Here is a 16,608-nt window from a genome sequence, read left to right as displayed (position 1 = left end):
TTTAGAACTTCATTTATATATCAATTTGGACTGTTTATTCCTGTCTTCTCATCCCTTCTCCCATCCCTAACCCCTAGTGTGTAAAAATCTAGCACAAATTCTCTGGAATTAGCTGGAAATTTTAGGTTTCCGGGGTAGGGTTTAGACAAATCATTGTAAACAGTCCTATGTTCTAGTCTCTTTTTTTGTGGGCCTACAAATTTTTTTTTTTGAGGAAGATTAGCCCTGAGTTAACATCTGCTGCCAATCCTCCTCTTTTTTTTTTTTTGCCGAGGAAGACTGGCCCTGAGCTAACATCGTGCTCATCTTCCTCCACTTTATATGTGGGACACCTACCACAGCATGGCTTGCCAAGCGGTGCCATGTCTCCAACCTGGAATCCAAACTGGCAAACCCCGGGCTGCTGAAATGGAACGTGGGAACTTAACCACTGCGCCACTGGGCCAGCCCCTACAAATAGTTTTTTAATGTAAACTTGAAACTGACCCATTTTAATCCTGGATAATAGATGGAATCGTGGAGTGCGTGAACAGTCAAGTTGCAAATCACCAGTTATACCAGAGAAAGTTTGCCTGTTAATTCATCTTGGTACAGGAGTGTCAAAATACACATGATATGTAGAATTATATTAAAGTATTAATGTCTTTTAAGGAGTCTCAGAATTGAAAGGGGGAAAGAATTAAATAAATCCTACAGACTTGTTTCTTTCTTGTTATCCACAACTTTTCTTTCTGGTAACTGACTGCCTCTTTGTTTCTTTTGTAGGCCTTGTTATTTAAGGATGGAAGAGGATGTAGACTTTAGAATCAGGTTTAGTTCTTTGTGTTTCATTACTGATCATGTTGGCTTTCGTGGCACTATAAAAAGCTCACCAAGTGACTTCGTTGTTATTGAGATTGATGAACAGGGTCAGTTAGTTAATAAGGCCACTGATGACCCTGTTTACAAGATTAGTAAAGTACAACCTGAGCCAAATAATTTTGCCAAAAAAACAAAGCTCGATCTTCAAAATTTGTCCTTCGAAGAGAGAAGCAACCAAGAAGTCAGTACTTTGGCTGGGTGCTCCGGTGATGACCAAAATCACCAGTCTCGTTCAGAAAAGGAAGATACTGTCAAGGATGGAGCTTCCAAAGGTGAAGAAGGAAAAGTTGATATAATAAGCTCCTTGTTAGACGAAAGAACTAATGAATTACTGAATCAGTTTGCCGGTGACATAAAAGAGAAGTGGAGTTCTAAAACTGAGCTAATTGGACCGTCTCCTGAATTCTCATTAGGCAGAATCCTTGACAAAAACCAGAGGGCTATTTTGCATAGTGCTATTAGGCAGAAATTTCCTTTTTTGGTAACTGTAGGAAAAAACAGTGAAATATTTGTAAAGCCAAATCTTGAGTATAAAGAACTCTGTCACTTGGTATCTGAAGAAGAAGCTTTTGACTTTTTTAAATATTTGGACGCAAAGAAAGAAAATTCCAGATTTACCTTTAAACCTGACACAAACAAAGACCACAGAAAAGCTGTCCACCATTTTGTCAACAAAAAGTTTGGAAACCTTGTGGAAACCAAATCTTTTCCTGGACTGAATTACAATGCTAGTAATCCAAATGTAGTGATAACAGTAAGATTTCGGGAAAAAGTGCACAAACACAGGAAAAGATCTCTTGTTGAATGCCCGGAAGGAAAAGTTATACATACAGGTAATTAATAAATCGTTGCCATTTTCTTGGATAAACTTAGTTAAAATTGTGTGAAAGCTGAATAATTTCAGATGAATTAAATGGACTTGTCCAGAGGAATATTGGAAAAAATATATGGGTCTGTTTTTTAATGGAAGATAAAGCCTTTCAAATTACACTAATTGTAAAAATTAACCTTATTGATGAAAGTGTGGTTGACATAGACTTATAGTTAACATAGTCACAGATGTACATTTGAAGCAGTTATTTTGTGTTTCATAAGTTTTAGCGGAAGTAAATCTTAATTGCATATTTTGAAAGTTAATTAAAATTTAGTATTTGGAGATAAGTGGAATATGTTTGCTGTGCTTGGGAAAGTGAAGAGAATACCTTGTAATCTGAAACAATTGAACTTCACTACCCAAGGTAGGGAACCTGAAAATTTACAGAGAGCACCTTCCTTTGGCTCTGTCAGTCTTTTAGAGAAGAGGTTCTCAAACTTTAGCATGCATTATAATCACCAAAAGGTCTTGTTAAAACTGATTTCTGAGCCCTTTCCTCAGAGTTTCTGATTTAGATGGTTTACAGCTAGGCTTTCACAAATTCCCAGGTCATACTTTTTCTGCTGGCCTGGGGACCACATTTCGAGAATCACTGCTTTAGGGCGTATATTCAATTCCTAAGGTGGGATGGAACTGATGAAATCTCGCTCTGAGGTTTTGCTGACCAGTTTTAATTGGCCCATATCCTACAGGAAGGATGGGAATTGTTTCAAAAGGTTATGTTTTATAAATTTATACAGCAAAGCACTTAAGATAAAACCAGCAACCCAGATTTGCACAGATGTGTATGGCACAGAAACAGGATTGTACTATGTGGGGACTCTGGTGTAAATGAAAAGGGTTTGGACCTTAGAGCTGTGTGTATTTGATTTTACATTATGACTTTAATTCATAAAAAGATTTAAGAACTTCTTAATTTCTTTAAGACTTAGTTTTCACAAATATAAAAATGAAAGGATAATACCATGGGCAAGTTACTTAACAGTTCATAATTTTGGGTTGTATTTTAAAAATGGAATAGTGATAAAGCCTAATTCAGAATGGTAGTCTAAGGATTAAGTGAAATAAGTAATGAAAATGTTTAATATGTAATAGTTACTCAAATGTTAGTGTCGTCTCTCCTGGAAATTTCTGTCTGGTTGTGTGACTGCCTTTTCCATGAGAAAGGTGCTAGCATAGGACATAGGCATGCAATAAATGTTCACAGATGAATCTATTTTGAAGGAAAAACAAAACTAGCTTTACATGGGGAGGGGGAAATTGCTGGTAAACGATTTAGGCAGCTATACATTTTATATTACTTGACGTTCTAACAGTATTAATTTGAGTTAATGAGCCAAAAAATTGTGGAAACTTTTTATATATAATAGTTTATATTAGTTTGACAAAAACTATGAATAATTGGAGGGCTATCTTGAAGGGAGGAATTGAACGTTCGCCAGAGGATAGTATAAAGATGCTGGGATGCCTACAAGTCCAAGAACAAAGAAGAAGACAAAGATAAATTTTGCCTATCCCAGATTTTACTTAGGCCACCCTTTTTTTAGAACCAAAAGAATTCATATAAAAAAAACTTCTCAATAAGTAGACTTGACTGAAAAGGAGAAACTTTAAAAAAAGGTTTATTATTTTTTAATTGTAAAATATACATATAATAAAATTTATCATTTTATCCCTTTTTAAGTGTATAGTTCGACGGCATTCAATACATTTACCTTATTGTGCAGTCATCACCACGATCCTTCTCTAGAACTTTTTCATCTTCTATACCCATTTCAAGCTCTATACCCATTAAAAGAATAACTCCTTTCCACCTTTCCCCAGCACCTGGCATCTACCATTCTGCTTTCTATTTCTACGAATTTAACTACTCTAGGTACTTCATATAGGTGCAATCCACAGTATTCGTCCTTTCGTGAGTGGCTTATTTCACTTAGCGTAAGTCTTCATGGTTCTTCCATATTGTACATGTGTTAGAATTTCCTTCCTTTTTAAGGCTGAATAATATTCCGTTGTCTGTATATAACATATTTTATTTATCCATTCGTCTGCCAATGGACATTCCATCTTTTTGCTATTGTGAATAATGCTGCTTTGAACATGGCTGTAAAAATCTCTCTTCAAGTCCTCCTTTCAGTTCTTTTGGGTATATACCCAGAAGTGGAATTGCTGGATCATTCGGTAATTCTGTGTTTAATTTTTTGAGGAACCACCATACCGTTTTCCTAGTACACTTTTTTGAAGAAAGACTTCTATGAAAGACTTAAGCGTCCAATGGAATTTTCACTTTAGGTATTGTGCTTTCCAGCTCTAAAAGTTTCATTTGGTTCTTTCTTAGGTCTTCGATTTCTTATTATGTTCACCTTTTCCTATAATCTTTGGGCCTATTCTTAACAGGTCTTTAAAGATACTTGTCTGCTAATTCCATCTCTGTCGTTTGTGGGTCTGTTTTTATTGACTGACTTTTATTCGGGTCACATTTTCCTGCTTCTTTGCGTATATAGTAATATTTTTTGGAGGCCAAATACTGTGAATGTTACCTTGTTCAGTGTCTGGATTTTGTTGTCTTCTTTTAATGAGTGTTGAACATTGTTTTGGCAGGTAGGATGTAATGTGCATATGCATTTGAAGCTCTCTTTTGAGTTTTATTAAGGGAGGTTTGGAGTAGGCTTTACTCAAGGGCTGTTACATAGCTCTGCTGTTATAGCTTGATCCTCTCTGGTTTCTACTGAATACCCTTGCTGTTTAAATAGATCTCTCTTCTCTGGCAGTCTCCAGCCTTGTGTAATCTCTGGCAGCTTACAAATGCCTAGTATTTCATTTTCCAGCCTGGTAGGATGTGGTAACCAGCATCCAAATGGCCCCCAGTAATCCTTAACTCCTGGTCTTCCTGTCCTTGTGTAGTCCCCACCTACACTGAATCAGGGCCAGCCTGTTTGACCAGTAGAATATTTCAGAACTGACAGTGAATTACTTCTGAGTGTAGGTCATAGATGGCATTTCATATTACTCACTCTGACAGAAGCAAACCATCACACCTTGAAAACACTCAAGAATCCCTGTGAAGGGAAACTGAAGCCTCCCACCAACAGCCAGCACCAACTTACGGCTGCTGTGAGTGAGACATCTTAGAAGCAGACCCTCTAGCTCAGCTGATGGTCAACTGCAACTTCACAGTAGACCTCAAGCCAGACTGTCTAACGTCTGAATTCCTGATCCACAAAAGCTGTGTGGGGGAGTGTATTAGGGTCCTCAGCCTACCACAACAAAATACTCTATACTGGGTGACTTAAACAACAAAAGTTTATTTTCTCACAGTTCTGGAGACTGGAAGGACCAGATCAAGGTGCTGGCAGGGTTGGTGTCCAGTGAGGGCTTTCCCCCTTGGGTTTCAGACAGCCACCTCCTCACTGTGTGCTCACATGACCTCTTTGTGTGCTCATGGATAGAGAGATTGAGAGAGAGAGTTCTCCTGTGTCTCTTATAAGGACACTAATCTTAGTGAATCAGGGCCCCACTCTTATGACCTCATTTACATTAATTACTTCTTTCAGAGGTCCCATCTTCAAATATAGCTACAGTGGGGTTAGTGCTTTAATTTATGAATTTTGGGGGGGATACAGGCATTCAATCCCTAAGAGATAGTAAATGATTATTGTTGGTTTATGTCACGGGGATTTAGAGTGATTTATTGTGCAGCATTAGATAACTTAGATTTTGGTACCAGAAATGGGTTGCTGCTGTAACAAAAACCTAAAACCTGTGGCAGCAATGCCTCTGGGACCTGTTGGCAGGTAGAAGTTTGAAGGTACTTCAGGGAAGCTGTCAATGAGAGTTTAAAGGAAAATATAACTGGAACCTGAAAGAAAGGGATCTTTATTATGTAGTGGCAGAAAGTTTGGCAACACTGTTACCTGTAAAATGGAAAATAGAAAGTGTATCTAAAGAAGGGGTGCTCTAACTAAAGAGATTTGCAGGCAAAGTTGAAGGTGCCACTTGGATTGTTTTCAGGGCTTATCGTAAAATTCTGAAGGAATGACTGTTAGATATAAAGGGGCCAGGACTTGCTAGGTTCAACAGTAATTTTTCTAAAAAAATAAATTCTTAGCCTCTCCAGTTGGCACATGTTGTTTAAATTAAGAAATGACTTCCAGGCAAAGAGGAAATCATGGCAGGTCAGGGCAACAGGACAACATGTTCTATCAAGGAAATCTAGGGTGTGATTGTAAATCCTTTTTTAAAATTTTAGGAAGATTTAAAGCGGTGTCTCAGAATGGTTCAGACAGACAAAAGGCCTTATGGGCACTTCAAGGGCGTGACTCACGGATCCCCTATGTTAAACAGTAAATCTTCTAGGAATTTCGGGGCATTTTCCTTCAGCAGTTTCAACAGAAGCCTGAAGTAGAAAAGATCCTATCTTGACAAAATTTGAGTGTATCTTTGTCTAATGGAATGAGCCCAAAGAAGACCCACACAATTTTTGAAAGGGTCAAAGACTACAAAATAAAAAGAGGCATTTGGATTCCCAAACTTTAAAAAGCAGAAATTAGGCTGAGAATACTGCTTTGCTATAAACAGGCTATCTTTTATGGAAAAGGAAGGTTCCCTCAGAGGGCAGAACTAATACGTAGAGGTGGAGCCTAGAGCCACAGCAGTCATTCCCAGGTTTTGGTAGGGCTGAATTCTAGTAAAGGAATAACCAACACATACTTGGCCGGATTCAGAATTGCTACTTACCAGTAACTTCTAGGTATTTCCGGTTTTCCCCTAGTTTAGACAGTCTATAGTGCTTGTTCTGTGTGTGTCTCAGCATTGTAAAGTATGTGAAAAGCAAATGTTTCTCTTCATGTCACAGTCCTTCATAGCCTTCATGTCAAGAGAAATTATATTTGAAGATTCTGATTCGAGAAAATGTACCCAGGGAGCCTTATCTATAGCTGGACCTGATTTAGATGAAAACATGCTAGAATTTGAGCTGATGCTTTAATGGAATGAGTCTTTGGGGCCTTGGGAAAGAATAAGTATATTTTGAATGGGACTCGGACATAAAATATTAAAGCTAGAAGATGGATTGTGATTCTCAACACCAAGAAGCTTCTCAATGATCTTCTCCTCCTACTAGTCACACAGAGTGGCCTGTGTGAACAACAGAATATGAAGAAGTGATGGTGTGTGACTTCTAAGGCTAGATCATAAAAAGTATTGTACTTTTTGGGGCTGGCCCCGTGGCCGAGTGATTAAGTTCACGTGCTCCGCTGCAGGCGGCCCAGTGTTTCGTTGGTTCGGATCCTGGGCGCGGACATGGCACTGCTCATCAAGCCACGCTGAGGCGGCGTCCCACGTGCCACAACTAGAAGAATCCACAACGGAGAATATACAACTATGTACCGGGGGGCCGGTTGGGGAGAAAAAGGAAATAATAAAATCTTAAAAAAAAAAAAAAAAAGTATTGTACTTTTTGCCCATGTTTCTTGGATTGCTCACTCTGGGGTAAGCCAGCTGCCACGCTGTGAGGAGACTCAAGCAGCCCTTTGGAGAGCTTTGAATTCCTGACCCATAGAAACTGAGAGAAGTGAACATCGTAAGCCACTAAGGTTTGGGGTGATTTGTTACACAACATTAGTTAAATAATACATAGCATTTAATCCTAGGCATATGCAGATTATTAATCAGCAACAAACTCAAGGGATCACCTGTGGGGATTTCTGGAACTCTCTGCCTAGCTTCCTCTTATCTGGTACTCTGCCCCATGAATTCCAGCCCACACAGCCTTCCTGAACTCCAGCCTCTACCCTCTTAATTCAGCAAGACCACTCTGCTCCACCTGGATTCCTTCTCCCCCTGCTGCGATCCAGAAAGTACCTGTAGACAGAAAACTGCGGTATTTTAGGACTCACCTCGTTTTTTTTCTTTTCTTTCGGATCATGTTTCTATGCTGCCTACTCTCCAGCATCTAAAAACAGGTGTTTCATATATTTTGTCTAGTTTTCTGTTTGTTTATAGTGGGAGGACAATTATTCCAACATGGCTAGAAGTGGAAATCACTAAAATTAAATTTTAAAATTTAGCATAGTTGATTTTCTTTTTAAATACTTCAGTTGTCCGAAGTAATTAAGAAAATGTTATGAATCTTATAAGTTAAACTTAAAAATTTGGTAATCTTTAGTTTTGCTATATGTTTCCATATTGTTTACTATTTCAATGAGATTTCAATGTAAAAGGACAAATTTAAGGGGGCCGGCCCCATGGCACAGTGGTTAGGTTCGCACATTCCGCTTCGGCGGCCCGGGGTTCACTTGTTCAGATCCTGGGTGTGGACATGGCACTGCTTGGTGGCCATGCTGCGGCAGGCATCGCACATATAAAGTAGAGGAAGATGGGCATGGATGTGAGCTCAAGACTAATCTTCCTCAAAAACCAAAAAAAAAAGACAAATTTAAATCAATTAGCTGTTTTTAATTGGAATTACGTAAGTCCTGTTCTCTTAAACATTCCGAATACATAAGACACACATTCGTTAATACAAATACTAAAATCATGGATTTGATTCTGTTAAATATTTCTGTTCTAAATTCTAAATCTTCATGGATAAAAAATGTTTACGCACTAAGGCTAATCAGCAACACACTAATATAATCTCAAACAGTTTGGAGGTTTTTTCTTACTTGGCCTCTCACGTGGCTGAGCTTGTCTAATGACTACTGATTTGCCCAGATTGTCAGGGACAGATCTGACACACTGAACCCTAATTATCAAACACATGAATTTTCACTTAACTAAGGATTGGATTTGTAGCCTTCTTCCTTTATATAGTACACTTTTTTGGTCTACTTTTCAAAGTTTGCAACTTCTAGCCAGGCTGCTGCAATGCTTGATTGAATTTTGCATTTTTTTTCACTCTTAAAATATTTTAATGACTTCTGTCTAGTTCACAGATTTGGTGTACTTGAGGGACTACTATATTTTTCACATTATTCCTAATTGGTTCTCAAACTTTTTGGTGCCAGGGCCCCTGAAGAGTATAGCTCCTATAAATTATTGTGGACTCCAAATGGCTTTTGTGTATGTGGTTATTATCTATTGATATTTGACATTAGCAATTAAAACAAAATTTTAAGACTGAATTCATTTAACATAAGTCTATTACTATTAACATGAGGACATTTTTTATTGAAAAATAACCATATTTTTCAACTAAAAATTAGAAGGATGGCATTGTTATCCAGTTCTACAAATCTTTCTGATACCTGACTCAATAGAAGTTAGCTGGATTCTCATGTCTGTTCCTGTGTTCAATCTGTTGTAGTGTCTTGTTTTGATTGAAGCAAATGAACAAGCTTCAGCCTCACACAGGTATGCAGTAGAAGAGGGAGAACATGATGGGCCCCCTGAAGTGATAGGATCCCGCACGTCTTACAGATAGGAACCTGTTTGATATTTTGGTATTTTGTACTGCTTTGACTGTTTGCCGTACTTCTGTTCCTTCTTCCAGCCCCCGCAGCAGCAGCACTGCTTCCTCAGATTCTTTTCAGGCTCCCAAGAGTGATGCTTCCAAAGCCGGGATTCCGTCTCTCTTCAGCCTGCCACATCCTCCAAAATCGTTTTCAACACTAGAATTCATCATGACCACAGCTGAAATATTTTGAGGTTATAACTTCTTTACATTTTAAAGGGAGCTTTTAATTTCTTTTTATTCAAAACAACTGATATAAACAGCTGCCTTGGAATCAGAGGTTGATATGATAATCCATTCGGTTACGATCCCATGAAACCGTAAGGAACAGGTTGTGATTTAGCACCCAGAATTAACTTGTATGATTCTCCCCTTTTCTGTACTTCTTTTATCAGTTCTTTAAGAATAGCAGAGTCATAATTTAATTCATCACTGCTGTATTAGAAAATTTGGAGAATTCTAGGAAGCTGTTATAGTACAAAAAATAATGACCCTAGTGGTAAAAAATTTTTAGGAAATAATAGTGCTTGAATATTCTTCAGAAATTATAGTTGTTTATACTTTGACAATTCTTAAATGTGTAAGTAAAAATATATTTTTCTTGTAAAAATTAGAACATTGAGAATGTACAACAATGCATTTCAGAGTTTTTAAAGTTTCACATAAGTGATATATACTGAATATTTTTGAAACTTGCTATTATCATGTTTTTAGAGATTATGTGTTTATATAGAGATATAAAGAACATATGGATCAACCCTATTCTTTTAAGCAATTACATGATATTCTAAAGTATGGATATTACAAGCTCTTATTTATATATTTCATATATTCATAGATAATTACATTTCACATCCTTCTACTTACTGGGTCGTGTTTCTGATTAATGTTCTTTTTTCTTGGAGCACTCTTCAGAGAGGCCCTTGTAGCTGCTGATGACAATTACAGCAGTTGAACAAAATTTAAATTATTCTCCAGAAATAGTTGAATTTCCTTTTCACGATTTAAGGGGAGAGGGCAGTGCTTCAAAATATCTTATATGTAAATATGGTGAACTGAGGATTGCAGTATTCTTTTTTTTTTCTTGAGGAAGATTAGCCCTGAGCTAAGATCTGTTGCCAAATCCTCCTCTTTTTGCTGAGGAAGACTGGCCCTGAGCTAACATCCATGCCCATCTTCCTCTACTTTATATGTGGGATGCCTACCACAGCATGGCTTGCCAAGCGGTGCCATGTCTGCACCTGGGATCCTAACCAGTGAACCCCAGGCCGCTGAAGTGGAACATGTGCACTTAACTGCTGTCCCACGGGGCCAGGCACTGCAGTGTTTTGATATTGTCAATTCTGGCTGGTTATATAGGCCAACACATGGTTTCCTTTATTTTTTTTTTTGTGGTAGTTGTTACTAGGCTTATTTCTCCTCTCCCTCCACAATCTCACTCCTACCATATCATCTAGTAGACGTTTTAAGCACCTACCATGAAGCAAGCACTGTTTTATTTACTGGCTTACTGACCTGGAACTCCCAGTCAATGGAGTGGACAAACATGAAGAGAGAAACTTATAATACATGGTGTTAAGTGTCATGACATTGGTGATGACAACTTGTGGAGACACACAGGATCAAGTAATCAGCTTGTGGATTTCATTTATTTTTCATTCACTCAACACATATTTGAATACTTATTATATGTTAGGCTAAAGATATAACGGTCAGTAAGAGAGACATGATCCCTGCTTTGGGAGCATTCAGTCCTGGGAACCTGGAAAGAATTTGAGGGAGAACTGCTGCTGCTGGATCATGAAGAATGAGGAGAAGTAAGGAAGTAATAAAGGGAACACATGGTTTAGAGGAACTCAAATGTGCAGAAGTATAAAGCTGTGGAAGGCTCTAGTCCATCCAAGGATTATGAGAAGTTCTCTTTAGATTATAGGATATATGAATGGATGTGGCACACGACGAAAATGGAAAGGAAGATTGGGGCCAGATATGAATGCCAAATTAAGGAATTGGATTTTTTTTTCCTATAAGACTTTAATGAGCCAACTAGTATTTTTAAAATGACAACGGATATCTGACACTGATTTTGTGTTTTGATTCAAAAATACTCATTTAAATTAATGATTTGATTCATTATATTAGTGTGCTAAGAATGTAATTGATGTATGGTACCTACATTTTTTGTAATCTGGGATTATTTTTGTTTCAGCCTTTACCCTACGAAAAGAAAACCTGGAAATGTTTGAAGCAGTTGGTTTTTTAGCTATCAAACTGGGTGTGATTCCTTCGGATTTTAGTTACGCAGGACTTAAAGACAAGAAAGCCATCACCTATCAAGCAATGGTGGTTAGAAAAGTGACTCCAGAGAGGTAATAAGACATTACTTTGCAAGACAGAACTTTACTTTCTTGTTGCATCAAATAAATAAATGTGAGATTAAAAACTCAGAATAATCCTGGGAACATATTAACTTACTGTCAATATTATTTAATTGATTATGGGCTTACTGAACAGCATATTCTGCATTAATAATATAATTATCATCTAAGTAGAGTTATGTCTTAAATTTATGTTGAAAATATAGGGAGTTTTAGGATAGAAACTTTGAGAAGTGGCAGATTTTAAATGCTCTAAATTGTTTCTAAACATCCTATTCTATATTCAAATATGTGTTCATATTCAGGACTATATCTTACAAATCTTTTATTTCTAATTACTAGAATACTTTTATACTTTTATTGGCATGGTTCCTTACATTTAAGAATAAATCTTTGTTAAATAGAATGTAAAGCACTCAAATTTAGCCTGCCTTCAGCTTAATTGAATTTTAAAAATATTTTTTGTAATTGTAAAAGAAATACATGTTCATTGTAGATTTAGAAAATAGAAAAAAGTATAAAAAAGAAATTAAAATTCATTAATTTCATTACTCAGAAACAATCACAATAATATTTTGATCTATTTCTCTCCAGAATTTTTTCAGACTATACTATATACACGTCACACAAAGACATTTATTATATATGTGAAAATCATACTGTATATACGGTTTATATTTTACTTATGAAAATAAAATAATTTATATTGTTTTATGAAAATTTGTGTAATGAAATATTTCAAAATCATCTCCATTATGTAGACTAATTTGCTTAACATTCCCTTGGTTTTGGATATAGAAATTCATTCCATTGTTTCACTGTAATTATGTAATACTGTGGTTATTATTATTGTACTTAAATCTGTGCCTTGTGGATGCTTTCTTTAAGATAAACTTCAAAAAGTTGAATCATTAGGCCAAAATTCAACCTAATTTGATGTAATATTGATATATTAACCCTTAGTCATCAGATGTTTAAGTATATTCTATTTGCTGGTAGACACTTCTAGGCTCTTCAATGAGGGATGAAAAAACAATGTATATGATTTTGTCTTAGTGCTCAAGAAGTGCAGTATAGGTAAGAGAGAAGGACTTTAGATGTTAAAAGATATTCAGATGTTAAAGGCTAATTTTTAACTACCAAAGACAAAAGATATTATTAATTCCTAGGAGGAGAGACTACTTTGATTTGGCTTATGGGTATGGGATTTTAATTACCTTTCAAATAATAGTAATATTTTAGCCAATGCAGAAAATCTGAAGATATTTTTAGAGGAACAGTAAGCTAAACAGTCTGCCTAATAAAACAGTTCCTATAAGGAACTACAGAAAATAGGAATGTAAAGAAAAATTTGCATCAGTTCTTAGAGGATCTTAAAAGTAAGGCTAAGATAATTGGAATCTATTGTTTAGATGTTGGGGAAGAATTGAAAATTTGAGTAAAGAAGTGTTCAGAGCAGGATTTTAGGAGAATCCTCTGGTGCTAGTGGTCTTTCTTGGTAATGTTGGGCAAAGAGGGAAGGAGCAAAGTCTAAGGACAGGAGGAACAGAAGAACAGTTAAGAGGTTCTATCACTCGAACTGAGGAGAGGTCAGGAGGCCTACGTAGATAGAGTGATAGTATTAGGAATATATGTTCAAGGTCTTAAAGTTACTCTTAATATAATCCTATTATAATGAGTTTTTAGTGCGCATTTGTTGAAATAACATTAACTTTGGAATATTCCAAAAAAATTTTGTTTTAGTATTCTGATATAAGTGGTTGCCTGACGACTGGCATTTAAACCTTATACTAACTCTTCAAATGTAAGATTTAACTCAGTCTGTATGATTTATCATTTATAGGTTGAAAAACATTGAAAAAGAAATTGAAAAGAAAAGAATGAATGTGTTTAATATTCACTCTGTGGAAGATTCCCTTAGACTTGGTCAGCTTAAAGGAAATCACTTTGATATTGTCATCAGAAATTTAAAAAACCAAATAAATGATTCTGCAAACCTGAAAGAGAGAATTTTGGAAGCAATAGAAAATGTTAAGGTAAGAAAACTCAACTTTTAAAATAAAGTATTACAGGAAAATCATTATAGTCCATCTTTTACATTGAGACAAGAAGGGAAACTTCTTTTGTACCTTTTCTTGTTATGTGCGTATATAATTATTTTTAAAAATAAGATGTAGGACCATTTGGCTCATTTTTTATTTTCTTAGTGCATTTTTGTATTAGAAGAACAAAATTTTATGGTGATTAAAAAAATATAAAAGAGTTCCCCAGAGAAGGGGAAAAATAAGAAGAAAAATTTTTAGCATCCATCCTATAAAGTAGTATTTTAGGCAAAGGGTTTTAATTTTTTTTGGAAATTTTCTTCAGTATGTAATTCTTTTCAGAAATCTTTGGTAAATAGTTACATTACTTTTCAGAATTATACATGATCTTTTTTCTTTTCAATTTGATTTTGAATTTTTTTCAACATATACAAATGACAAATCATATGCATTTTATTATGTCTTGCAGTGGAAAATTACTTAATGTAAGTTTTAAAATATTTACCAGGCATCTAAATATGCACGTACAACTATAGCCTTCAGTCTGATCATCTAGACTATAGGTCAGCAAACTTTTTTCTGTAAAGGGCCAGATAATAAATATTTTGGGCTTTGTAGCCATATCGTTTCTGCTGCAACCACTCTGCTGCTGTTGGGAGGGAGCAGCCATAGCCAATACAGGAATGAGCATGGCCATGTTCCAGTAAAACTTTATTTACCAAAGCAGGTGTCTCGCCACATTTGACTTGTGGGCCGTTAGTAGTTTGCCAGCCCTGATCTAGATGAGTAATTCTCAACCTGGGTGCTTTTAGCAAGTCTCGGCAGTCAATCTCTACTCCCAAACCAATTGAATGAGAACATCTGGGGATGCAGCTTAGGGATTAGTATTTTTTAAAAACTCCCTAAGTGATTCTGCTCTACAGCCAATGTTGAGAAACGCTGACTTAAGTTTGTGGCCACAAAGAAGTTTTTACACAATTTTATGCCTCTTCGGAAGGAAAGCAAACAAACAGAAACTGGTTTTTAATCAGTATCTTCCAACTAAAGATTTTTTTAGATCTGGCACATTTACCTGTGTATAGGCATTCTCTGATTGTATATTCTTTCTATAGTTTTTTTTTCCTTTTTGTTCTAGACTCATCTAAAATTCTTTTTTTTCCCTGAAAAACTATTATTAAAAAGATATCCCTGAAAAAGGGGAGAGGGTTTTTCTAAACTCTGATAGCATTTATTGCCTTTTATTTGGTACTTATGGATATACAACTGCCCATTATAAAATCCCCAGTAGGAATAATCTTAGTTTTTGCCAACTTTCCTTTAGTTCTCATGATAAGCGAAGGGAGTTGAGAAGCCCTTTTCGAAAGTAAGTCTTTGAAGTTTTGTTTTAGAGGGTTATAGCTCTGCTTGCTATAAACCTTTTGTAATATCCAACCCCAAGTAATTTGAAAGGGTACTTAAAACTCTTCTGGTTAGTGTAGTATATTGTCTGATGTTATTTTTCCAAACTGTAAATAATTAAAAATATTTGAGTATGAGATTTAATATAGGGAGTACTTATTCTATCTGCAATTGAGTTTTGTGAATGACTTGAGGTAAGGATGCAGTTCCTTTTGTACCATGTTGATAACATATTGACTTAGCATCTTTTATTGAATAGTTTTGGAGTCGATGCTCAATAGTAATTGTTGAATGAATAAATGTATACGCCCTCCTAAAGTGACGTGGAAGAGTATTTATCTTTCAAGAAACCGTCTGGGCCTGGTGTTGTGTTTGTGAGAACATGTTTAAATGCTGACCAATGTCTTTCATGGTTGCAGTGGAAAATTCGATTTTCTGTTCCTGCTGGAGTGACACCATGCCATTGTCTTGGCCCAGACTTTCAGAAACTGAGATAACTAGAAAACGAACTGTTAAATATAAAGGAGCCAGGACTTGCTGGGTTTGAAAATAATTCTGTTTCTTATTCCCAGCAACTCCATACAGCAGAAGAGTCTCAAAATCAGAAAAAGCTTCAGGGGAAAGATCAGATCCAGTACTTGGTAACCAATCCATCTCAGTTTTCCCAGAACTTTCCTGGTTTTAGCACGGAAAACCCACATCCCAGAAAACCCCTCAGTAATGTGAATGAAAAGTTGACATATTTTTTTAAGCCTTTTCACTCATCTTATTTTCAAACTTTTAATCACTTATTCTTCTCCTTTCTCTTCTCTAACTGTGTAGCATTTCTCAGACCATTTAGTCCCAGTGTGTACATTACTGATTATAGAATTATTTTATTAAAATAAATATGAAGAGAAAGACTTGATTTCATCTTCTCACACAATGATTGTATTTATTTGTCTTAATTCGGGGCTATAACAGAGAACCATAAACTTTTAAACAACAGAAAATTTTTTCTTCTAGTTCTGGAGACTGAAAGCCTGAGATCAGGGTGCCAACATGGTCTTCGTATTGTATTCTCATGTGGCAGAAAGACAGTAAGCTAGCTCCATGGCCTTTTCTTATAAGGGCACTAATCCCATTCATGAGGGTTCTACCCTCATGACCTAATTACCTCCCCACATCGCTGCCCCCATTATCATTATATTGGAGGCTAGGATTTCAACGTATGAATTTTGGGGGTACACAGGTATAACAGTATACTTTTAATTAATTGATTTTTTGTCTTTTATAGAGTAAAGGGTTTGTGAATTACTATGGACCACAGAGATTTGGGATGGGAAGGAAAGTTCACACAGACCAAATTGGACTGGCTTTGCTGAAGAGTGAAATGGTATGGATCCTTAAAAAATATGATCTTCTCTGTTCATCAGTTATACTTACTACATAAGCCAGCTCCTTGCTTTCTTAGCTCAGCATATAAATGCGTATATATACATTCATACATATACCATGTACTACATCATTGAACATTTACTGAGCAGCCTCTGTATTCTTGGTATCACATTATAAGAAAGTAAACTACATGCGATCTCCATGTGTTTAATACTTGTTTGAGGC

The 16,608-nt window shown here is 36.1% G+C and overlaps 1 protein-coding gene across 4 annotated transcripts in view; it reads left to right on the top strand.

The window, feature by feature from the left end:
* The window catches only part of PUS7L (pseudouridine synthase 7 like), a 30,998-nt gene that overhangs the window by 2,860 nt on the left and 11,530 nt on the right, over window positions 1-16,608 (top strand). For 3 of the 4 annotated variants that reach the window (XM_014836296.3, XM_014836295.3, XM_014836294.3), the window contains exons 2-5: window positions 766-1,694; window positions 11,398-11,557; window positions 13,410-13,602; window positions 16,283-16,381. In XM_014836296.3, coding sequence (XP_014691782.2) covers window positions 782-1,694; window positions 11,398-11,557; window positions 13,410-13,602; window positions 16,283-16,381 — 1,365 coding nt within the window. In that variant the 5' untranslated portion in view covers window positions 766-781. Of the gene's footprint in view, window positions 1-765; window positions 1,695-9,227; window positions 9,383-11,397; window positions 11,558-13,409; window positions 13,603-16,282; window positions 16,382-16,608 lie in introns of all 4 variants that reach the window. The other variant, XM_070495053.1, reaches the window with a different exon arrangement.

This window comes from Equus asinus, chromosome 22 (genome assembly GCF_041296235.1).
Source record: "Equus asinus isolate D_3611 breed Donkey chromosome 22, EquAss-T2T_v2, whole genome shotgun sequence".
NCBI classification, from domain to species: domain Eukaryota; kingdom Metazoa; phylum Chordata; class Mammalia; order Perissodactyla; family Equidae; genus Equus; species Equus asinus.
The sequence above is the reverse complement of the archived record's forward strand: the minus strand, read 5'-3'. Positions and strand labels throughout refer to the sequence as shown.